Source organism: Notolepis coatsorum, assembly GCF_963971535.1.
Source record: "Notolepis coatsorum genome assembly, chromosome: 18".
NCBI lineage: Eukaryota > Metazoa > Chordata > Actinopteri > Aulopiformes > Paralepididae > Notolepis > Notolepis coatsorum.
In genome coordinates, this window is record NC_140182.1 from 26,517,753 (window position 1) to 26,544,480 (window position 26,728).

Genomic DNA, 26,728 nt, shown 5'->3' on the forward strand with positions numbered 1-26,728 from the left:
TGAGCACTGTGAAAAGCACAAATCGAATGTATTATTAATAATCATATCAATATTATTATTAATGCCATTGTTGATATTATTATTAGTAATATAAATATTATTATTAATAATACACATGTTCATATATTATTAATAATCATAATAATGTTACCACCCCCTATCTTCACTTCCTCTTTCTCTCCTACTGCTTCCTCCCCTGTCTTTCATTGTCCAGGTCATACAGTCCAACATACACCATACTCCCCTCACTCCGCCGCCAATCATCTGCCTTGTCAAATCACTGCTTCAGTCGGTCTGACCGACTCGGCAGAGGGTCAGCGGGTTCCTGTCTGGCGTACAGAAGAACGGATACAGTTTCTTATAGAATGGGCAGCGACTGAAGCTGTAGATGTTGGCTCCAGTGTCTGCGTTGTAAAAGGAGACATCTCTGGCCTCATAATCCACAAACACCCCTAGTGTCTGAAGCATCTCTGTCAGGGAGAGGGTGACAGGAGGGTCAGCATGAGCTGTATACACACCACTGTGAAATCCCACAGACCAGACCCCATGGTCAGGATTCAACTGGATGCTGCTCTTCCTGTTAATGGACTCTGTGACGACGCCTATCGTCCAGGAGAGGTTTCCCATCACTTTGACCTCATAGTAAAATCTCCCAGAGACGAACCCTTCCTTCCCCAGGACACATGCGTAGTACTTAAATCTGTTGGAATTACAGGAGAGAGCCTGTTTGGAGCCTCCTCCCAATCTCACTTGTCTGCGGTCCTCAGAGAGAATGAGTCCAAGATGAGCAGTGTCCGGGTCCAGAGACACGTCCACAGCATACTGTCTCACTGTGTTCACTCCCATCGCCTCTAGTGTCTCCTCTAGCGTCTTCTGCATCTTTTCCACAGCTCTCCTCACGGCCTCCATTGGGCCTCGGTCAAACTGGAGCTTCCTTCCAGGCAAGGTCTGAGTTGTGGGGAAGGTGCAGAGGGATGCAGAGCTCTTGAGGAGGTGGAGTTGGTCCTCGGTGTGTGAGAGTATCTTCAGCTCTGAGCTCCTGCTCAGTAACATGTTGATCTCCTCCTCAAGCTTTTTGATGATTTCTTCAGCCTGTTTCTCTAAAGCATTCTGGGTCTTTTCAGCTGCCTTAATGATTTCAGATGTGTTTCTCTCACCAAGGTCGACAGAGTTCCTGATCTTCTGAACCCTCTCCTGTCGCTCCCGGATCATGTGTTGTACTTGTGACTCTGTGTTTCCCAGTTCTACCTTCCTCTCTTCACACTCGTCCTCAATGGGTACAGTCGTGTGGGTCTTGTGGTCAGAGAAAATGCACAGTAAACACACGCACATCTTGTCGTTCTTACAGAACAGTTCCAGAGGCCTTTTGTGCTTCTTACAGACCCTGTCCTCCAGGTTCTCCACAGGATCAATCAGGTTGTGTCTCTTGAAGGAAGCCAGGATCTGGTGAGGCTGCAGGTGACTCTCACAGAAAGAGGCCAGACACACCAGGCAGGACTTCAGAGCCTTGACCCCTTTCTCAGTACAAACATCACAAGGAACATCTCCAGACTCAACAAGATGACTTCGCTCCAGAGGTTTGGTTTCATCTTCAACTGAAGCCAGTTTATTAACCTGAGCGGCCATTTCAGAGAATAAAGCGTTGACTTTGAGATCCGGTCGCCTCTCGAAGGCATTCTTACACATGGGACACAGGCAGCGGTCTCTGCTATCCCAGTAGCCCGTGATACAGGTCTTACAGAAGTTGTGTCCACAGGGGATGGTGACCGGGTCAGTGAACACATCTAGACAGATGGAACACTGGAACTGATTCTCTGACAGACTGGAACTGAGACTGGAACTGGCCATAACTGTGAACAGAGAAAAACAAATGATAAATACAGTATAGCTGCCAGCAACCATTCACTGTGTTCAAACACATAGGGCTCTATTTTAGTGAAGCACAAGGCATGCGCTGGCTGTTTGGGCCCAAGGTAACATGGTGGTTCGAAGGGAACCCGCTTGCACCAAGATGGGTGGTGTGGCTAGGCATGTGCCGGTATGACATTTTGATGGTATGATAACCTTGGGCAAAAATACCAAGGTTTCACGGGGAAAAAAAAAGGAAAAAGTGCAATACATTTTTCCATTGAACAAAACGTCTTTTATTACAGTGCACAAACATGCACAATCAGCTTTTCTGTAAGTGTTATGTGTGAAGACTGTCTGTATTACACACAGAGGGAACTGTCTGACCACTTTCAAACTAAGTACAGAATAAAAAATACTTCCAAATAAACTTTCATGATTATGAATATGTAGGCTACATGTCAAAAGAGCAATACGTTTTGTTAATGTAATCTACTTGCACAGATGTATGTTATATAGCCTAGTACTAGTCTTACTGGATTAAACATACATTTAAACAATTCATCTTTCATGATTATGAATGTGTAGGCTACATGTGAAAAGGGAAATAGGTCTATATGTTTTGTTAAATGGTCAATGGTTTGCCCTGCGTCTAGTTAGCATAATTACCAATGCAAAATAAATATAAAATAACTTATATGAACAAACAGGGTGTACTCTCGGCGCACGTTATGGAAGATGTTCAATCTATTACAGTTCAATACAGATCCGCTGGTTCAGTACAGTTTTAGCACGAAACCAGGCCAGACCACGTCTACTAACAGATGTTGGTGCTCTGAGCTATTTTCACAACAGTAGTCTAGGTGACAACACACAGAGACATCTGTCTGAATTCCCACAAACCCTTTTCATGGATGTTAGACGATCCATTTCATCCCACTTTGAAGTAAATCCTTCAACTGAATGCAGCCTTTTAATCGTATAATCACAACAAGCTATTTCACTTTTACACATGTAGTTATTGAATTCGTGCATGGATCAGAATCGTGAAAACATCATGGAAAACATCATCTATGAGCACAATACACTAGAAGAGAGAGGCACTTGTGAGGACAGTGACTAGAATAAATCAAAGGGATTTGAATGGGTACATTTGGCAATTTAGAAATACAAAATGAATGTAGGTTAGAGTTATCCTATCCCCCAAATTAACTCATATTTGAATTCCCCATTAGGAAACACATGATTTAGACATCCTTCAGATTCATGTTGGCATGGCACATGCCATGGGTTAGGACATTTACGGGAGACTGCAATTCAAAACTGGCCCCTTCAAATGTCCTAACCCAGTTGTACAGTAAATGACCAAGTATGGCTTTGTCAGTATTCCAATGTACAGTGTCCCCCAACCCCCCTACCCAACCCCCCCCCCCCCCCCCCTCCAGTGTACAGCCCCCATCCACCCACCCAACCCCACCCCACCCGCCCAACCTCCTCCAATGTACAGTTTCTACGTCAAATGTATATACACTCTTCTTCTGGACACTTTTTGTATCACAAACAGTACTGTATTTGCAAATCTGATATGTCATAAATGTATAGATGTAGCAGTACTGTCTATCGGTATGTCATGTATGTCATATATGTTATGATGAATTGAAAATGGGGGACCCTGATGTAAACAAGACGAAAGTCTTTCTCTGGTCTGCATCCCCTTAACAATTGTATGTATTGAGCTGTACTGTACTGTACCCATTCTGCAATCTGTTAATAAACTTTTCAATCAATCAATCAATCAATCAATCAATCAATGGGAAGTATTTTGACATGTACATGGGTACCTTGGTCGTGTAGTGTATCTTGTAGACCAGGCCCATTGCAAGTTGCTGTACTCTGTCGTCTACTCTAAGCCATCCTAGGTTGTCAAAGTGGGCAGGGGTGAGGTGGGTTCTAGGAGTCAGGTCAAGCAGTAGTCTGACTAGTTTGTTTTGAGATGTTTGTAATTTGGTTTTTAGTGCCTTGGTACCATGAGGTGCAAGCATAGTCATAGTACCCTTGAATGAGTGCTCCTGCCAGAGTCTTCAGGGTATTCTTGTTTACCAGAGAGGAGATCCGGTACAAGAATCGAGTTCGTTGGTTGACTTTTTTTATTACATTGGATGCCATTTTGTCACAGGAAAGATTAGCCTCTAGGATGGAACCCAGGTAGGTAATTTCATATTTCCTTGTGACAATATTGTTACCCACTGTAACTGAGAAGCCGTCTGTCTTTCTGAGTTTGTTATTTGAACCGAAGAGAATGGACTCTGTTTTGCCCATGTGTAATGATAGTTTGATAGTAGTCCGAAAGATAAACCCATATTTGGATTACCCACAAACACATATTTTAGACACCCCTCATGTTAGGATTTCCTTCAAATTCATGTTTGCTATATGGTACCATCAAAGTACATGCCATTAAATATAATATAATGGACAGAGGTTTGGGTGTGTACATTCATGTAAAAACGGATTCCTATATTCTTATGACATTTTTGTATTTCCTTCTTATTAAAATCAAATCCTACTCACCTTTAAATTGCTATATTCTTCACACGTGTAAACAGGCCCCTGGAAAGTTTGGTGAAACTCTCTTTGTAAAGATTTCTGCTGCGTGTTCTTCTTCTTCTTCTTCTTCTTCTTCTTCTTCTTCTTCTTCTTCTTCTTCTTCTTCTTTTCAATTTTATTGGCGGTTGGCAATCACTTTCGACGAGCATTACCACCATCTACTGAAAAGGAGTGTGGATCTGGATGTTCTGGGGTCAGCAACCTTTTTGACATGGAGTGCCTGTTTGAAATATAGTTGTAACTAGTGTGCCTCAACAATTTTTTTTCTCATAATCAGGTCTTTTTAATGATAATCTTTACATTATTACATCATTATTGTTATTGTTATTATTAACAATATTATTATGATGGTTGTATCAACCCTAAATCTGAGTTGGGGGGGGGGGGGGGGGGGGGGGATGCAATGCAGACAAACAGCTGCATACAGTGCGACCATTTCACTCACATTTGCCCATTCATTTTTGGACACATCACACACCATTGGTGTGTGTACTGTACGTGTGCTGTCATAGCTCCACCTACAGGCCTAATGGAGAACACCAGGATGTGAATGGAGGGTGAATGTGAGGTATATCGTGTAAATAAGTTTTGATTGATCGCAAGACTACACTGTAAAAAAATATATAATAAGTTACCAGAACTTAAAAATATTGAGTTCAGTTACTGTGCATTAAGGTTTTCAGTTTTCAATCCATAATAAGTTAACAGAAAAATAAGTACACAACCACATTATTTCAACCTAATAAAACTTGGTTGACTTGGTAATACTCACATTTTAAAAAATGGCTTTTAACATGTGCAATGTTCAATGAAATAGAAAAATAAATAATACAATTTGTTGATTAATCCCACTGGTCACAATGGTGACCGTAATAATGTTTTTGTTATAAGGCTCTGCAAATGTTACTGAATGATGTAGCAATGTATTTCCAGCTAAATTGAAATAATAAACAAATAAAGGGTCTCAATTAAATATGTGGTAGTAAAAAGAACCTGTGGGAGGATTTCAACAAGATAAATGCGACAACAGTGCAAAATATTTCACTATAATATTTCAAAGCAAAAAAAATAAAAAAATAAAAAGATTATAATTTTCATTTTTTTTATGCTGCCCCCTGTGCCTATGCAAATGCCCCCGCACGCGTGCCTAGGGTTGCCTACCCCTGTTCTAAATCCTATAAAATAAACCTGTTCTCAAAAAATTAAATAAACTCTCCATACAAACTTCTCCAGAATTTCTCTGCAAAATATCAACTATTTTAAGTGCCATCTTTTCCCTCTTCAAATCCCTAAAAAGAACTTTCCTTTGCCTTTGATATAATGTACACTGTTCTACCACATGTTCCACCGTTTCTAGACTAACACTACACTCACATTGTCCATTAATATGCTTTTTTAACATTACTAACGTACTATTCAACCCTGTATGCCCCAACCTCATCCTTGTAAACACGTCCTCTTCTTGCTTGCTCCTACTAGTATCCCTACTCCAACCCACCCTTTTTTAATAATAAATGTCATGTATGTTGTGTATGTCATAAATGTCTATATGAATTGAAAATGGGGGACCCTGATGGAAACAAGACAAACGTCTTTCTCAGGTCTGCATCCCCTTAACAATTGTATGTATTGAGCCGTACTGTATATTGTACCCATTCTGCAATCTGTTAAATAAAGTTTTCATTCATTCATTCATTCATTCATTCATTCATTCATTCATTCATTCATTCAAGGTACTATCCTATTCACTCTGCTGCGTGTTTCTGCCGTTCAGGGACTTTCAGTTTCATTTCTGCAAAGTGACGTCACTAAGCCCCTCCCTCCTCACAGTTGTTTGCCCAATGATTGGAGTATTCACAGAACCCGCCCCTAAAACAACTTAAAGATTCAGTTCAATGAAAAGCGTATTTTTCAATCTTGTTGCATATTTTAACAGAAGGTATGTTGATTTAAAATTACACAAATGTTAAACGTGCTGTTGTTTGAAAATGACAACTAAAACTCTTTGATCTATATCCCCTATATATTCATATTTAAACAGTTAGGAGTTAAATGCAGTTTAAACAGGTAAAGTAAAAAATGCAGTTTAAACAGTTAAATGGTAAATGGTGCATTTTATATAGCGCTTTAAAAAAATTATCTTTTTCCCCCTCCTTTTTTTTCCCATCCCAATGTTAGTCGTTATGCCAATTCCCAATCCCCTTCCTGGTCGCTGCGCACCTACCCCCTACGGTTGGTCTGGGAGAGTGGAGGCTATCACATGCTTCCTCCGACACATGTGTACCCAATCAACCGCTTATTTTCACCTGGCAGCGCGGACTCTCACTGAGAGGGTGTAATGTGTGGAAGGATCACACTACCCCCCTTAGTTAGATCCATTCCTCGCTGAGCAGGCGCCCCGACCGTACTGTAGGAGTTGCTGTTTACAACGACCAGGACCCACCCACCAGCTTTCCCACCCCTAACACCGCCAATTGTGTTAGTATGAACGACCAGCCAAGCTGGTAGCAATGCAGAGAGCTGGGCTCGAACCCAGCATCTCCTGCACTAGTGGCGAGCGGCTTGCCCACTGCGCCACTTAGCCGCCCTTATATAGCGCTTTTATCTGAAGTGCTTCACAATTTTGCTCCTCACATTCACCCATTCACTCACACATGACGGAGGCAAATCAAATCAAATCAAATCAAATTTATTTGTAAGGCCCGACAACACACGTTAATATCCCCATGGGCCGTATACGTCTTCTTTAAACAAGTCAAGAAGAAACATAACAATAAGTCAAGAACAGAACAAGAACACCATAAGGTCCAACAAATTTAAAATAAATGCAAATAAATGAAAGAATGCAAGGTGCCAACCGGCAAATGGGTAGCAATTAGGGGTTAAGTGTCTTGCTCAAGGACACTTCGACATGCTGCCCGGGAGGAGCGGGAATCGAACCAGGAACCTTCCGACTAACAGACGACCGCTCTACCTCCTGAGCCACTGTCGCCCGATTTAAGAGTTAAATATGTCGTTTCAACAGAGTTAAATATGCAACAGTTAAGTCAATTATTTGGAATGAAGACCACTACAATCAATCACAAATACAGTACATGGAATAATCATGTAATGTGATTGATTGAACATTTTAATTAACAGATTGCAGAATGGGTACAGTACAGCTCAATACACACAGGGATGCAGAGCAGAGAAAGACTGTCGTCTTGTTTACATCAGGGTCCCCCATTTTCAATTCATAATGTAACGGTAGTCTGCATGTATCACATAAAAATGCTCTCTATTCAACATATCATTGTGACTTAAACACATCTGTAAACATGTATTGTGATGTTTGTATTGTGATGTATGTATCATTTGGTGTTCAATAGTCTTCTGGTTCAAGCTCCTTTTGTCACAAATTTGTTCTTAATTGACCTGCCTGGTTAAATAAAGTAAAACAATACATTTCTCATGATGATAAATAGAAGGTAGGTAGTGATCTTCCTCTCATCTCTGTGTTTAGCTCAACAGGACTAGAACCGATCTGGTAGAATCTACTGTGACTGTAATTCACCGAAAAGCCACAAGATGGAGCTCTAAGCCTGGAAACAGACATGTCGTTCTGATCCTCGCTGATTGATGAATGATGAATGAATGAATGAAAACTTTATTTAACAGATTGCATAATGGGTACAATACAGTACGGCTCAAAACACACAATTGTTAAGGGGATGCAGACCAGAGAAATACGATTGTCTTGTTTACATCAGGGTTTCCTGATGAATTGAAAATGGGGGACCCTGATGTAAACAAGACGAAAGTCTTTCTCTGGTCTGCATCCCCTTAACAATTGTGTGTATTGAGCCGTACTGTATTGTACCCATTCTGCAATCTGTTAATAAAGTTTTCAATCAATCAATCAATCCCCCATTTTCAATTCACCTCTTCCGAGAGTGTGATCCCGATGAGAGGATGACACACACACACACACACGACAAGACTGAAATTTGGTATGTTGTATCAAATAGAAAACAATTCTGGTATTTGCAACCATATCAAATATTATATTATATACTGATCTATGCCACAGGGAGCCTGTCCTGTCGGGAGGATCTGGGAGATCGTTAACCTCCACGTGTCACTCGCTCCCAGTGAAACTCCTCGCTGTCAGGTGAAGAGAAACATGTATCAGAGGAGGCAGGTGGTAGTCTACACACTCCACAGACCAACAGTAGGGTAGTCTACACCCTCCACAGACCAACAGTAGGGTAGTCTACACCCTCCACAGACCAACAGTAGGGTAGTCTACACTCCACAGACCAACAGTAGGGTAGTCTACACCCTCCACAGACCAACAGTAGGGTAGTCTACACCCTCCACAGACCAACAGTAGGGTAGTCTACAGTACACCCTCCACAGACCAACAGTAGGGTAGTCTACACACTCCACAGACCAACAGTAGGGTAGTCTACACCGTCCACAGACCAACAGTAGGGTAGTCTACACCCTCCACAGACCAACAGCAGGGTAGTCTACACCCTCCCCAGAACAACAGTAGGGTAGTCTACACCCTCCCCAGACTGACAGTAGAGTAGTCTACACTCTACACCCTCCCTAGACCAACAGTAGGGTAGTCTACACCCTCCACAGACCAACATTAGGGTAGTCTACACCCTCCCCAGACCAACATTAGGGTAGTCTACACAACAACACCATCATCAAATTTGCTGATGACACAGTAGTGGTGGGCCTGATCTCTGCCAACGACGAAAGGGCCTACCTGGAAGAGGTAGAGAACCTGTCACAGTGGTGTCAGGAGAACTGCCTCTCCCTGAACGTCAGCAAAACAAAAGAGATGATTGTGGACTTCAGGAGGTCGGGGGTCAAGGACTACAGCCCCCTCAGCATCGACGGGGCACCAGTTGAGAGAGTGAACAGTTTCAAGTACCTCGGAGCCCACATATCCGAGGACTTGACATGGACCACACACATTGACAGTGTTGTGAAGAAGGCACGACAACGCCTCTACTTCCTCAGGCGCCTAAGGAAGTTCCAAGTCAGTCAGAAGATCCTTAGGAACTTCTACTCATGTACAATAGAGAGCATCCTGACCGGCAACATCACCTCCTGGTTTGGGAATAGCACTGCACAAGACCGTAGCAGACTACAAAGAGTGACACGTTCAGCCGAACGCACAATTAGAGGGGGGCTTCCCACCCTCCAGAACATTTACAACAAGCGGTGCAAGGGGAAGGCTAAGAGAATTATTAAGGACTCGAGCCACCCGAACAACTGCCTCTTTGAACTGCTGCCGTCAGGCAAGCGATACCGGAGTCTTATGGCGAGCACAGAAAGACTCAGAAGGAGCTTCTATCCCCAGGCCATCAGGCTGCTAAACGAACAATAATCGCTAAACGAACAATAATCACTATGCAACAACCATCAAATGCACACAGCACACACACCCACACGCACACACTCACTCAAACAACAACACACTGCAGCACCCACTCTCCACACTTTAGATCACACAAACACACTTACACTTTATATTTATTGATAAAGGATTTGCACTACAACTCGTACACCTACTGTGAATTGTACCTAAACTGCACCTCGTCCATTTATGCCTTGCACTATATAGTATTGTATATTAGTACACTGCACAGTATTGTATATTGTATGGTAACTACGTCTACGAACATTGTACATATGTCTAAACTGAACACTGTGACCTCTTTTTTTACTTCTAATTTTTACTATGTTTTTATTTCATACTTACCTTGTCATGCACAGTCTCTGGAGCGCAACAGTAAGAAGCATTTTGTACAAAAGTATTCTGTACTTCTGTATGACAACTATTAAAGAAACTTGAAACTTGAACCCTCCCCAGACCAACAGTAGGGTAGTCTACACCCTCAACATTACTTGCATCTGCCTATTAGTCTGGTGTTTGCAGTAGGAATGTCTCCAGTAGGAATGTCTCCTGCCCCCTCTCTATCTCTCTCCATCCCTCCTACCTCCGTCCTCGCAGACGTCCTTTTCGGCTATAGGATCTAGAGACACTACCCTTCCCTTCTCTGCGACAGTCTAATCAGACTGTTTATCCTCCCTCCCTTCTCACCACAACCACAGCCTGCCTCCTTGCATCTCACTACTGTGTGTCTGGTGGAGCATCTCACTACTGTGTCTCTGGTGGAGCATCTCACTACTGTGTGTCTGGTGGAGCATCTCACTACTGTGTCTCTGGTGGAGCATCTCACTACTGTGTGTCTGGTGGAGCATCTCACTACTGTGTCTCTGGTGGAGCATCTCACTACTGTGTGTCTGGTGGAGCATCTCACTACTGTGTGTCTGGTGGAGCATCTCACTACTGTGTGTCTGGTGGAGCATCTCACTACTGTGTGTCTCTGGTGCTGCATAACCACTGATCTGAATGTTGTCTGTCTGAGATGTACCAGTTAACCACTGATCTGAATGTCCTCGTCTGTCTGAGATGTACCAGTTAACCACTGATCTGAATGTTGTCTGTCTGAGATGTACCAGTTAACCACTGATCTGAATGTTGTCTGTCTGAGATGTACCAGTTAACCACCGATATGAATGTTGTCTGTCTGAGATGTACCAGTTAACCACTGATCTGAATGTTGTCTGTCTGAGATGTACCAGTTAACCACTGATCTGAATGTTGTCTGAGATGTACCAGTTAACCACTGATCTGAATGTTGTCTGAGATGTACCAGTTAACCACTGATCTGAATGTCCTTGTCTGTCTGTCTGTCTATGATGAATTGAAAATGGGGGACCCTGATGTAAACAAGACCAAAGTCTTTCTCTGGTCTGCATCCCCTTAACAATTGTATGTATTGAGCTGTACTGTACCCATTCTGCAATCTGCTAATAAAGTTTTCAATCAATCAATCAATCAATCAATCAATGTACCAGTTAACCACTGATCTGAATGTTGTCTGTCTGAGATGTACCAGTTAACCACTGATCTGAATGTTGTCTATCTGAGATGTACCAGTTAATCACTGATCCGACTGTCTGAGATGTACCAGTTAACCACTGATCCGACTGTCTGAGATGTACCAGTTAACCACTGCACCGTTACCTCATAACTTACATGTGCTTTGATGATATTGATGTTATATGAGCAGTATATTTATGTGATGTTACTAGTGACATCACTAATCAAAAAGAACTGTCCAAGATGACTTTGCTGTGTTCTGCGTCTGCACTCTATACTAGATTCATATCACATTTTAACTTCTTAAAGGGGGCATTCCACTCTGGATGTCTTGTATTTGTAGACGCATTGCTTTGTTACAGAGTAAAATCAGCTCACAGGCCATGAACCTAAACCACTGCACCTGCATCAGCCTCCTGCTTTACGGAGGACTATACAGCAAGACACGTTGTGGTGTCAGCCAACAGGCTCAGCAAGTGGAGCGGTCGTCTGGTAATCAGACGACCGCTCTATAAAAAAAAAAATATATATATATATATATATATATATATAAAAAAAAAAAACAGCCATAATCAGAAGGTTCCCTGTTCGATTCCGGCTCCCGGGCAGCACGTTGCAGTGTCCTTGAGCAAGACACTGAACCCCTAACCGCTCACGATGAGCTGGTTGGCACCTTGCATGGTTGCCTCCGCCGTCGGTGTGTGAATGAATGGGTAAAGTGTGAGGAACAAATTGTAAAGCGCTTTGGATAAAAGCACTATATAAATGCAGCCATTTACCATGAGCAGACGGAGCGTAGAGCTACGTGTCGTCATGACATACAGCTCAAACAGACGTAGAGCTACGTGTCGTCATGACATACAGCTCCAACAGACGTAGAGCTACGTGTCATCATGACATACAGCTCAAACAGACGTAGAGCTACGTGTCATCATGACATACAGCTCAAACAGACGTAGAGCTACGTGTCATCATGACATACAGCTCAAACAGACGTAGAGCTACGTGTCATCATGACATACAGCTCAAACAGACGTAGAACTACATGTCATTTACATTTAGTCATTTAGCTGACGCTTTTATGCAAAGCGACTTACAAGTTCTGTACGACAAGTCATCAGGAAGGGTACAGCTCTATCAGCCGAGTAACAATGTTCATCAAAGTATTGCGTGCTACAGTGTAGGTTCGTTTATTAGGACAAGTGCATGACAGTAAGGTTAGTTAGGGTTCGATTTTTTTTAAATTATTATTATTATTTTTATTTCAGATAATGGTTGAAGAAGTGCGTCTTTAGTTGACGGCGAAAGATTGGATGGGTTTCGGCTGTCCTAACTGGGGTGGGTAGTTCATTCCACCATTGTGGGGCAAGGACTGAGAATAGGCGACTTCTCTTTGATGACCCTCCCGGAGCTTGGATAGGAGTAGGTCTGAGGCGGCCAGAAGATGCAGAGCGTAGCCGTAGGGGTCTTGAGGGTGTGTAGTTAGAGACCATTGACCGGAGGTAGGCGGGAGCGGTTCCCTTTGCCGCATGGTATGCTAGGTCGAGGGCCTTGAAGCGGATACGTGCAGCAATGGGGAGCCAGTGCAGGTCCCTAAGAAGTGGGGTGACATGGGCCGACTTCGGTAGGTTTGAGATCAGGCGGGCCGCTGCGTTCTGAATGAGTTGAAGAGGCTTGGTGGCAGTGGCCGGGAGGCCAGCGAGCAGTGCGTTGCAGTAGTCGAGGCAGGAGATGACTGTTGATTGGACGAGGAGTTGGGTGGCTTCTTTTGTCAGGAAGGGGCGGATCCTTCTGACGTTGCTCAGGACGAATCTGCAGGTTCTGGTTGTCGCTGCGATGTGAGCATAGAAGTTCAACTGGTCGTCGAGGACAACACCAAGGTTCTTGGCGGTCGGGGATGCGGTCACAGCTGCATTCTCGACTGTGATGGAAAGGTCGGTCAGGGGGGAGGATTTGGCCGGCAGGTGGAGCAATTCTGTTTTGCTTAGGTTCAGTTTGAGGTGGTTGGTCGTCATCCAGGCCGAGATGTCGGACAGACAGGCTGAGATCCGCTCAGAGACGTGGATGTCTGAGGGAGGGAGGGAGGGAGGGAAGGAGAGGAAGAGTTGAGTATCATTGGCATAACAATGATACGAGAAGCCATGAGACGTGATAATGTTACCCAGTGATTTAGTGTAGAGGGAGAAGAGAAGGGGTCCTAGGACCGAGCCCTGGGGGACACCCGTCCGCAGGGTGGCCGACAGGGTCCCTCTCCATGACACTTGGTAGGAGCGGTCATTGAGGAAAGATGTTAACCAATGTCAACGCAGAGCCAGCCACTCCCGTTCCTGCGAGGGCCGCGGGGAGGATCTGATGGTTGACTGTGTCGAAGGCTGCAGTGTCATCATGACATACAGCTCAAACAGACATAGAGCTACGTGTCATCATGACATACAGCTCAAACAGACGTAGAGCTACGTGTCATCATGACATACAGCTCAAACAGACGTAGAGCTACGTGGCGTCATGACATACAGCTCAAACAGACGTAGAGCTACGTGTCATCATGACATACAGCTCAAACAGATGAGCAGCTTTCGTGGCTGATGCTACTGAGCAGAGAGCGCTTTGGCAACATACACATTACAAATTATTTTCAGTGGAACAGGGACATGCATACCCATAACACCAGAGCCAGCATTGCCGACCTGCGTATTCCAAGTTCCAAAAAAATATGGGCAAATGTTCTTTTAAATTCTGGGGAGCCACAAATTGGAATTTGCTACCTTCACAGCTAAAATGCATCAGTAGCCGACACAATTTTAAGAAAAAAGTCAAATCATGGCTCCTCGACAATGTCAAAAACTAGATTTTAAAATGCATGAACATGTTCGTTACTATGAACGTGTCTATGTAGTTTGTCAAATAGTTATTTATGGTCATGTTTTGTATTGCTTGTCTGTCTGAGACCAAGGACCACAATGGAAATACATCTTGACTTTTTTGTGTAGCATCCTTGATGTTTTTCTCGAATCTTGTATATATTTTTGAAATGTCTAATCAAATCAAATCGAGAGAATTCATTAGTTACGCCTCAAAATGTTGCTTTGTCGTGGAATTTCCCTTTAATAAATGTATTTGTTTATTAATCATGTCTGTTCTCATACATTGTGTGCTGCTGACTACGATGTCCTCGTGGAGATGTACAAAGATCTCATCTTAGGAACCCTAGCTCTATTTCTTACTTGGCAATAATGAGTCCTTTCTCAGCACAATCCATGCTGTTCCTCACACCAGCTCCAGACAGTTGGCCACAAACCAATGCAAAGTCAATGCAGCTCGAGCTCCTGTCTGTACAAGCTAACTGAAGCTCGCTGAGATCTATTCTGTGTTGCACTGTGGAGTAGATTTCAGTGAGCTTCACTTAGCTTGTGCAGACAGGAGTTCAACCCCATTGACTTTGCATGGGTTTGTGGCCAACTGTCTGGAGCTGGCAATCTGTCTATTGCCACCACATCTACCTCACTATAATATATACATGTCTGTGCAATACGACATCTACCTCACTATAATATATACATGTCTGTGCAATACAACATCTACCTCACTATAATATATACATGTCTGTGCAATACGACATCTACCTCACTATAATATATACATGTCTGTGCAATACGACATCTACCTCACTATAATATATACATGTCTGTGTAATACGACATCTACCTCACTATAATATATACATGTCTGTGCAATACAACAGATGTTTGGGACATGTGCAATAATGGCATTGACTACTAAGGTGCAATATATTTTTCTCTACTGTATGATACAATTATATAGTATATAGAGGTATAATATAGAATAATACATGATATAATACAACAGTATACACAGTATATAGACAAATGTGTATAAATGAATGAACCTCAGTAAATATGCAATTTAACTGATGGATAGACAAAATGTATTCATTTATGTTAATGTCATTGTGTTGATGTTTTCATTTCTGCAAAATATGTATGTACATTTTGTTTGGTTTGGTAAACATTGCACAACATTGCACTATGAAGAGTCTATCAGTGTACTGTATGTGTGTAGGGGCAGGTACAATAAGAGTTTTCTTCTTCCTGTTCCTTTCGGTCATAGAATTTAGTGGATCATATTAAGTAAACTATATGTACTGAAGACACTGTTGGACTGTAACAATTCCATGTACGAATAATAATAATAATAAAAAAAAAAGATTTGCAATGCTTTTTATTTTTGTTCTTGTGAATAAGTGAATGTGTAGCAGAGTGTGGGTACATGAATGTGGTGTGGTAGTGTGTATAGGTACACTAATGTATGGTAGTGTGTATGGGTACTAATGTATGTATGGTAGTGTGTGTATGGGTACACTAATGTATGTATGGTAGTGTGTGTATGGGTACACTAATGTATGTATGTTAGTGTGTGTATGGTAACACTAATGTATGTTAGTGTGTGTATAGGTACACTAATGTATGGTAGTGTGTATGGGTACTAATGTATGTATGGTAGTGTGTGTATGGGTACACTAATGTATGTATGGTAGTGTGTGTATGGGTACACTAATGTATGTATGTTAGTGTGTGTATGGGTACACTAATGTATGTATGGTAGTGTGTATGGGTACACTAATGTATGTATGTTAGTGTGTGTATGGGTACACTAATGTATGTATGTTAGTGTGTGTATGGGTACACTAATGTATGTATGGTAGTGTGTGTATGGGTACACTAATGTATGTATGTTAGTGTGTGTATGGGTACCGTACACTAATGTATGTATGGTAGTGTGTATGGTATGGGTACATGGAATGTGTTGTGTGGTAGTGTGTGTATAATTTGTTAGGTGCTGCATAAACACATTTCGTTGTACTGCGTTACAGTGCAATGACAATAAAGCTTTCTACTTCTACTCTACTACACAGGGAATGGAACCCATAACCACAGGGAATGGAACCCCTAACCACAGGGAATGGAGGCAGCCATCTTTATGCACTTTGTCCATCAGTAGTTTGAGCTCAGAGCTTCTAGAGAATCAGATTCAGTATCAGTTAGTATAATGAACGTGGTTTGTAAGGTTCTGATTCTGACATATTAGGAGCCATTCTTTAATGTTGCTTTAGAGATGAATTACTTTAATTCTTAAACAATCAAACATCCAACTATCACCAAACATAAGAGAACATGAAGAGACCATTTTAAAGAAAAGGCACACAAAAAAAATAAAAAATGAAAACACAAAACTAGGTATATGAGAATAATTGGTCCTGTTGGTCCAATAACAAAATCAACAGAACAAAATCAGTCTCCCTTCCACTGCCTATGGAGCAGCTCCAGACTTTATACCTGATGACGTCACAAGTTGAGTCTTACTTCTCTGGTTTCTGGCTTTGTAGAGTAGCACATGTTCACAAATATTGATTGAACTTTCCTAGGCCATAGAAATAACATTGGAATTCTTGATTTGGGTGACGTTCCCCCATCAATCACCTGTTCCCAAACAATGTAATGTATGTAAATACTTCACCTTCAAAGCCCTCAACAACCTGCCACCTCTACCTCTCTGACCTCCTCCACCACCTCGACCTCCTCCACCACCTCCACCTCTCTGACCTCCTCCACCACCTCTACCTCTCTGACCTCCTCCACCTCTCTGACCTCCTCCACCACCTCTCTGACCTCCTTCTCCACCTCTACCTCTGACCTCCTCCACCACCTCTCTGACCTCCTTCACCACCTCTAGCTCTCTGACCTCCTCCTCCACCACCTCTACCTCTCTGACCTCCTCCACCACCTCTACCTCTCTGACCTCCTCCTCCACCTCCTTGACCTCCTCCTCCACCTCCTCTAGCTCTGACCTCCTCCTCCACCTCCTCTAGCTCTGACCTCCTCCTCCACCTCCTCTAGCTCTGACCTCCACCACCACCTCTAGCTCTCTGACCTCCTCCTCCACCACCTCCACCTCTCTGACCTCCTCCTCCACCACCTCCACCTCTCTGACCTCCTCCTCCACCACCTCTACCTCTCTGACCTCCTCCACCACCTCCACCTCTCTGACCTCCACCACCACCTCTACCTCTCTGACCTCCTCCACCACCTCTACCTCTCTGACCTCCTCCACCACCTCTACCTCTCTGACCTCCTCCACCACCTCTACCTCTCTGACCTCCACCACCACCTCTACCTCTCTGACCTCCTCCACCACCTCTACCTCTCTGACCTCCTCCACCACCACCTCTACCTCTCTGACCTCCTCCACCACCTCTACCTCTCTGACCTCCTCCACCACCTCTACCTCTCTAACCTCCTCCACCACCTCTACCTCTCTGACCTCCTCCACAACCCCTACCCGTCACTTCAGGTCTGCTGACACCAACCTCTTACGTCCCATCAGGACCAAGCTCCAGACCTGGGACAACAGGGCCTTTGCAGCAGCTGTCCCCTCCCTCTGGAATGCACTCCCCTCACATCAGCTTTAAATCAGCCTCAAAAACCCAGACCAACACCCTACTGTTCTTTAAAACAGCATCAAAACCCACCTGCCAACACCCTACCGTCATTTAAATCAGCCTCAAAACCCAGACCAACACCCTACTGTTCTTTAAAACAGCATCAAAACCCACCTGCCAACACCCTACTGTTCTTTAAAACAGCATCAAATCCACATTTTCACCAATTTTTCTTTTGACCCAGTTGTATTATCCCATTCTGTAAAGAGTCTTTGAGCACTGTGAAAAGCACAAATCGAATGTATTATTAATAATCATATCAATATTATTATTATTATTAATGCTATTGTTGATGTTATTATTATTAGTAATATAGATATGATTATTAATAATACACATTCATATATTATTAATAATCATAATAATAATGTTACCACCCCCTATCTTCACTTCCACTTTCTCTCCTACTGTTTCCTCCCCTGTCTTTCATTGTCCAGGTCATACAGTCCAACATACTCCCCTCACTCCGCCACCAATCATCTGCCTTGTCAAATCACTGCTTCAGTCGATCTGACTGACTCTGCAGAGGGTCAGCGGGTTCACGTCTCCCGTCCAGAAGAACGGATACAGTTTCTCATAGAATGGGCAGCGACTGAAGCTGTAGATGTTGGCTCCAGTGTCTGCGTTGTAAAAGGAGACATCTCTGGCCTCATAATCCACAAACACCCCTAGTGTCTGAAGCGTCTCTGTCAGGGAGAGGGTGACAGGAGGGTCAGCATGAGCTGTATACACACCACTGTGCAATCCCACAGACCAGAACCCGTTGACAGGTTTCATCTGGATGGTGCTCTTCCTCTCAATGGACTCTGTGACGATGCCTATCCTCCAGGAGAGGCTTCCAGTCACCTTGACCTCATAGTAAAATCTCCCAGAGACAAACCCTTCCTTCCCCAGGACACCCACGTAGTACTCAAATCTTTTGGGATTACAGGAGAGAGCCTGTCTGGAGTCTCCCCGTCTCACTTGTCTGCGGTCCTCAGAGAGAAGGAGTCGAGGATAAGCAGTGTCCGGGTCCAGAGACACGTCCACAGCATACTGTCTCACTGTGTTCACTCCCATCGCCTCTAGTGCCTCAGAGAGCGTCTTCTGCATCTTTTCCACAGCTCTCCTCACGGCCTCCACGGGGCCTCGGTCAAACTGGAGCTTCCTTCCAGTCAAGGTCTGGGTTGTGGGGAAGGTGCAGAGGGATGCAGAGCTCTTGAGGAGGTGGAGTTGGTCCTCTGTGTGTGAGAGTATCTTCAGCTCTGAGCTCCTGCTCAGTAACATGTTGATCTCCTCCTCAAGCTCTTTGATGATTTCTTCAGCCTGTTTCTCTAAAGCCTTCTGGGTCTTTTCAGCTGCCTTAATGATTTCTGATGTGTTTCTCTCACCAAGGTCGACAGAGTTCCTGATATTCCGAACCATCTGCTGTCGCTCCCGGATCATGTGTTGTACTTGTGACTCTGTGTTTCCCAGTTCTACCTTCCTCTCTTCACACTCGTCCTCAATGGGTACAGTCGTGTGGGTCTTGTGGTCAGAGAAAATGCACAGTAAACACACGCACATCTTGTCGTTCTTACAGAACAGTTCCAGAGGCCTTTTGTGCTTCTTACAGACCCTGTCCTCCAGGTTCTCCACAGGATCAATCAGGTTGTGTCTCTTGAAGGAAGCCAGGATCTGGTGAGGCTGCAGGTGACTCTCACAGAAAGAGGCCAGACACACCAGGCAGGATTTCAGAGCCTTGACCCCTTTCTCAGTACAAACATCACAAGGAACATCTCCAGACTCAACAAGATGACTTCGCTCCGGAGGCTTGGTTTCATCTTCAACTGAAGCCAGTTTATTAACCTTAGCGCAGTGAGCGGCCATTTCAGAGATTAAAGTGTTGACTTTGAGATCCGGTCGCCTCTCGAAGGCATTCTTACACATGGGACACAGGCAGCGGTCACTGCTATCCCAGTAGCCCGTGATACAGGTCTTACAGAAGTTGTGTCCACAGGGGGTGGTGACCGCGTCAGTGAACACATCTAGACAGATGGAACACTGGAACTGATCCTCTGACAGACTGGAACTGAGACTGGAACTGGCCATAACTGTGAACAAAGAAAAACAAATGATAAATACAGTATAGCTGCCAGCAACCATTCACTGTGTTCAAACACATAGGGCTCTATTTTAGTGAAGCACAAGGCTTATGGAAGATGTTCAATCTATTATAGTTCAATACAGATCCGCTGGCTCAGTACAGTTTTAGCACGAAACCAGGCCAGACCACGTCTACTAACAGATGCTGGTGCTCTGTGCTATTTTCACTGGTGGGTCGCGGGGCCATTTTGAGTGGGTCACGGATGTGTGTGTAAAAAAAATGAAGAAAAGTAAAAAAAAAAAAAAAAAAAAAAAAAAAAAATCTTTATATACATTTTTTTTGCACTACCTATCTTTGTGAAAGTGGCTTCTCAGCTCTGATCCAGCTGAAGACAAAGTGGAGGAACAGATTGGACATTGAGCATGACCTCAGAGTTGCTTTGTCTACCATCACCCCAGACTTTGAGACTCTTGTCAGGAGCAAAAAACATCCCCAGTTATCCCATTAGTTCCCTGCATGTTAAGCTAAGAAGTCTGCTAAGAAGGATATATTATTTATTATTATTATTATTATTATTATTTATTTTTTCATTGTGTTTTTAGCCCTAATTGCACTTTTGTTGCAACCCCAGTTATCCCATTAGTTCCCCCAAACGTAGGTCTGTTATGTTAAGCTAAGAAATCTGCTAAGAAGAAGCATATTATTTATTATTATTTTATTTCATTTGGTTTGTACCCCTAGTTGCACTTTTGTTGCAACCCCAGTTATCCCATTAGTTCCCCCAAACTTAGGTATGTTATGTTAAGCTAAGAAGTCTGCTAAGAAGCATAATTATTATTTATTATTATTTTATTTCATTTGGTTTGTACCCCTAGTTGCACTTTTGTTGCAACCCCAGTTATCCCATTAGTTCCCCCAAACTTAGGTATGTTATGTTAAGCTAAGAAATCTGCTAAGAAGCATATTATTTATTATTCTTTTATTTCATTGGGTTTTAGCCCTAGTTGCACTTTTGTTGCAACCCCAGTTATCCCATTAGTTCCCCCAAATTTAGGTCTGTTATGTTAAGCTAAGAAATCTGCTAAGAAGCATATATTATTTATTATTCTTTTATTTCATTGGGTTTTTAGCAATAGTTGCACTTTTGTGTTTATTTCATGTTTTGAAAGATTGCGTATTACTGCAAATTTAATTTTTTTACATAAATCATAGTGGTTCAAAATGTTGGGTCGCGACTTAATGACTAAGGAAAATGTTGGGTCCCGAGGCTAGACCAGTTGAGAACCACTGGTCTAGGTGACAACACAGAGACATCCCACAAACCCTTTCCAATTTGATGTAAATCCTTCAATGCAGCCTTTTAACCGTATAATCACAACAAGCTATTTCACTTTTACACTTGTGGTTATTGAATTCGTCCATGGATCAGAATCGTGAAAACATCATGGAAATCATCATCTATGAGGACAATACACTAGAAGAGAGACACTTGTGAGGACAGTGACTAGAATAAATACCTCTCGTTCTAGTGGAAATCTGATTGAGAGTAGTAGACCTATTGATTGAAAACGTTATTAACAGATTGCAGAATGGGCACAATACAAAACAACTGCTAAGAGGATGCAGACCAGAAAAAGACTTTCGTCTTGTTTACAACTGGGTCCCCCATTTTCAATTCATCAAGGAATATGCGTTTCTTGTTTATAAACATACCGTGTTCGAGCCAATCGGCAATACCAACTGAGTCATGTGACTAAGTTACCCCGGACCTGCTGTGCAAAAAAAGTACGATGGGGCTCTATGGAGAAACCATGACACTCCCCTGACTAACAGTATAATGGAGCTCTATGGAGAAACCATGACACTTCCCTGACTAACAGTATAATGGAGCTCTATGGAGAAACCATGACACTCCCCTGACTAACAGTATAATGGAGCTCTATGGAGAAACCATGACACTCGCACTCCCCTGACTAACAGTATAACGGAGCTCTATGGAGAATTATGGCCTAACAAAATTAATAGTTGGTTTCAGGTTGGTTGTCAGTTTGGCCATGGGTAGGTAGGGAATTTATTTTATTTTATTTTTTTATTTTATTCTTTCCCACGGCGACTATGGATAGGGAATTTCTTTATTTAATTAAAATGTTCACAACAACATGGATGCATGTACTCTGCCAGCATGTTTAATATCCATAATACTAAATGTTTGACTAAGATTTCTATGAAACTTTATTAAAAAAAAAAAAAAAAAAAAAAACTGATTTTTTTTTTTTTTATAATTTTTTCTAAAAACTCATAAAATATATTGGGTCGCACCTAAATCGGCAGGGTCGGTCGGCAACCTGAAACCAACTATTAATTTTGTTAGGCCAAACCATGACACTCCCCTGACTAGTGATGTGACGTTTGAAGCGAGGCATCAATGCTTGTGTCAAGTAATCCAGGCATATTTAAGTGGAGCGTGTATCGAGGCGTGTATCAGGTGACGTATGTGATGACGTCCGAAGCCTCGGTCCACGTCACTGATTCAGGAAATGGCTTCGGGGTTGGTGCGCAACACAATGTGTCGACATAGGAATTCATTACGAGTTTCTTTGCGTTGGAGAATCCCGTGGAGTACTGGGAAAGACAAATAAATGTGTATCCTAATAATCCCAACATATATATAACAGATGGTAGCGCGAGGCACTGTCAGTCACGATGGACTTCAAGCGTTGTGAAGTGACTGGCGAGTAGCGGTACTGCGAGTTAAACTCACTCCACTTAAAAAGACACACTTTACACGTCATTAAGTGTGAATTCACCTTGGTGTAGCGGTCTGTGCTATCGCCTGTTGCCCGTGTCGCGGCAGACCCGGGTTCTAAACTCCCTCGGGGCATCGAAGAAAGTTAAACACAACGCAAAAAAGGTGACCATATCATCTCCGTTACATATAAACTTGCTGTAATGTCTAACTTGCTGTGCCTAATCTGATCACATCTGTATGATCCAAATGCAGGATGGCATGTCGATTTTGAGTTGCTTTTTCTGAATAAAAATGAATGAAGCTTGTCCCTGCCATCATAGAAAAACACACTATATTAAAGAATAGAATGTTGTAGTAACACAAGCACTTCTCCTTTGTCCCTGCTATCATGCTGTCAGAAAAACAGACACAATATTATTTGTTTATTGAATGGCATCATCATCACATCAAAGCTTCACACACCAAAGCCATGGTATCATTATAATCACGCAGCCTGTTCTACATTTATTGTCCACTTGATGGCACAGTAGAGCAAATACACCTTTTACAAATCTAGCTTTGGCATGGATTGATTGTTTAGGGATAAACCGGATGAAAAAAAATTGAGATTTCAATAGGTGTAGGCTATATGGACACATACAGGAAAATACATGATCTATATTCATTCATAAATGGATGATGAGGCTTAATATTGGATCTCTTTGTCCTCGGTGGAAATTATTCCTATATACCTTTCTAATCTTTCCTGTGACAAAATGGCATCCAATGTAATAAAAAAGGTCAACCAACGAACTCGTTTCTTGTACCGGATCTCCTCTCTGGTAAACAAGAATACCCTGAAGACTCTGGCAGGAGCACTCATTCAAGAGTACTACGACTATGCTTGCACCTCAAAGGCACTAAAAACCAAATTGCAAACATCTCAAAACAAACTAGTCAGACTACTGCTTGACCTGACTCCTAGGCTAGAACCCACCTCACCCCTGCCCACTTTGCCAACCTAGGATGGCTTAGAGTAGACGACAGAGTACAGCAACTTGCAATGGGCCTGGTCTACAAGATACACTACACGACCAAGGTACCCATGTACATGTCAAAATACTTCCCAAAGGTCAGTGAATACCACGATCACAACACCAGAGGGAGCTCCACAAATCATGTAAAACCCAGATTCGGCTCAAACAAGGGACTAAACACGTTTCGCAATTATGCCACATCAATGTGGAACGCCCTACCCAAAGCTGTAAAGGAATGTGAATCACTACCCACTTTCAAAAACACTCTCAAAGAACACCTACGGGAGACTGCAATTCGAAACTGGCCCCTACAAATGTCCTAACCCAGCTGTACAGTAAAGACCAAGTATGGCCTTGTCAGTATTCCAATGTACAGTGCCCCCCCCCCCCACCTCCAATGTACAGCCCCACCCAACCCCACTCCACCTACCCAACCTCCTCCAATGTACAGTTTCTACGTCAAATGTATGTCAGTATTCCAATGTACAGTGTACAGTGCCCCCCCCCCCCCACACCTCCAATGTACAGCCCCACCCCACCCTCCTCCAATGTACAGTTTCTATGTCAAATGTATATACACTCTTTTTCTGGATTTTTTTAGTATCACAAACAGTACTGTATTTGCAAATCTGGTATGTCATAAATGTATAGATGTAGCAGTACTGTCTATCTGTATGTGTGTACGGTACCGTGTGTGTCATATGATGAATTGAAAATGGGGGACCCTGATGTAAACAAGACGAAAGTCTTTCTCTGGTCTGCATCCCCTTAACAATTGTATGTATTGAGCTGTACTGTACTGTACCCATTCTGCAATCTGTTAATAAACTTTTCAATCAATCAATCAATCAGGCGCATGTTGTTCATCGATTGGCCATAATGACGCCAGACACGACTCCAGCTGCTAATCATGTCTCCCTCCTGCTCCAGCCCCGCGCCACAGAGGCGCTTGTCTCACCAAATAGTTAGAATAAGTTGGACACAGTGCAAATAAAGTTAAACGTAAATTGATGAGGTCAAAATGAACAAGAATACACTCATTCCTGCTAGTATTGCTTGGTACCATCAAAGTGCATGCCATTAAATATAATGGACAGAGGTTTGGGTGTGTAAATTCATGTAAAAACGGATTCCTATATTCTTATGACATTTTTGTATTTCCTTCTCAATCAAATCCTACTCACCTTTTAATGGTTCTATTCTTCACACGTGTAAACAGGCCCCCGGAAAGTTTGGTGAAACTCTCTTTGTAAAGATTTCTGCTGCGTGTTTCTGCTTTTCAGGGACTTTCAGTTTCATTTCTGCAAAGTGACGTCACTAAGCCCCTCCCTCCTCACAGTTGTTTGCCCAATGATTGGAGTATTTACAGAACCCGCCCCTAAAACAACTTAAAGATTCAGTTCAATGAAAAGCGTATTTTTCAATCTTGTTGCATATTTTAACAGAAGGTATGTTGATGTAAAATTACCCAAAATGTTGGACCTGCTGTTGTTGTGAAAATGATAACTAAAACCCTTTGATCTATATCCCCCTGTGCGGTGCAGTTTAAACAAGAGTTAGTTATATGAATATATATGGTGTTTAAACAGTTAGGAGTTAAATGCAGTTGAAACAGTTAGAAGTAAAAAAAAAAAATGCAGTTTAAACAGTTAAATGGTAAATGGTGCATTTTCTTTTTTTTTTTAAACTTAAATTTGTATTGAACATTTATAGACATACAACAAAACATATACAATAACATCAATAACACAACAGTACAATGATGTGGGCCCCTTGAACTCGGCTGCGCTCATCCTCCCAGACCCCCGCAAGAGGAACCCCCCCCCCCCCCCCCCCCCCAGAAACCGGGCTCCCCCACATCCGAGGTCCGTCCCACGCGGGGTCCAGCACTCAGCGACACGGGCATCTTGAATCTGATTGGGCCCGACCCAGTAGAGGGGCGAGGGGCAATACTCCCCCCCCACCGAGCCAAGCCCGCTACCTCCCATGCCACCAAGCCCCCCACCCCATGCACAACCAACCCACAACCCACGGGATCCCACTCTCCCGGGTCAAACCGCATAAACGCTGACCCCCCACCCCCGACTCCCCCCCCCCCCCCCCCTGAGTTGAGCCCATTGGCGCCCCCCATATCTTAGGCCGCTGCGCCCGTAGCCGGGCCCCCATCGACACGGGTCCCTTGGGTGCATTTTTTTTTATCCACTTTTTCTCCCATTTTCTATTTTTCTCCCATCCCAATTTCTTATCATCCAATTCAACGCTCCCCTGTCTTGAACGCTGTTTCTTGCCTCCCACAAGCCGGCTGCAATGTGGACTAAGTCATACATAGCACGAGTCCCCTCCGATACTCGAGGTAAAAGCAGTCGCATCTTTTCACGTGCGCGGCGCGATCTTTCAGCGTCAGGGGTCTGCGCTTTGGAGGGGCGCCGCCCCCATCGCTTCCTGATTCTACTGCGCAGGCGCACCAACCGACCTGTGGGAGTCGCTGTCCACAACTCCCGATCCCCACCCATCAGTTTCCCACCCCCTAATACTGCCAATGTGTATTAGTACGGACGACCAGCTAAACTGAAAGCAATGTGGAGCGCTGGGCTCGAACAGGCGAACCCAGCGTCTCCAGTATTCGTGGTGAGCGCCTTGCCCACTGCACCACGTAGCCGCCAATGGTGCATTTTATATAGCGCTTTACAATTTTGCTCCTCACATTCACCCATTCACTCACACATGACGGAGGCAACCATGCAAGGTGCCAACCGGCAAATGGGTAGCAATTAGGGGTTAAGTGTCTTTCTCAAGGACACTTCGACATGCTGCCCGGGAGGAGCGGGAATCGAACCAGGAACCTTCCGACTACCAGATGACCGCTCTACCTCCTGAGCCCCTGTCGCCCGATTTAGGAGTTAAATATGTCATTTCAACAGAGTTAAATATGCAACAGTTAAGTTTAGTCAATTATTTGGAATGAAGACCATGT

General features: G+C 43.3%; 2 protein-coding genes across 2 annotated transcripts; both read right to left on the bottom strand.

Annotated features, from left to right (window-relative positions):
• Positions 1-285: 285 nt before the first annotated feature.
• Positions 286-1,848, bottom strand: LOC311245286 (E3 ubiquitin-protein ligase TRIM39-like; the record flags this gene model as incomplete). Its single annotated transcript, XM_084335122.1, has 1 exon — positions 286-1,848. The coding sequence occupies one exon, from the start codon at positions 1,846-1,848 to the stop codon at positions 286-288; it is 1,563 nt and encodes a 520-aa protein (XP_084191248.1).
• A 16,577-nt stretch (positions 1,849-18,425) lies between these two features.
• On the bottom strand, positions 18,426-19,994 carry LOC311245287 (E3 ubiquitin-protein ligase TRIM39-like; the record flags this gene model as incomplete). The annotated part of the gene is made up of 1 exon (XM_084335123.1): positions 18,426-19,994. The coding sequence occupies one exon, from the start codon at positions 19,992-19,994 to the stop codon at positions 18,426-18,428; it is 1,569 nt and encodes a 522-aa protein (XP_084191249.1).
• Positions 19,995-26,728: the final 6,734 nt, after the last annotated feature.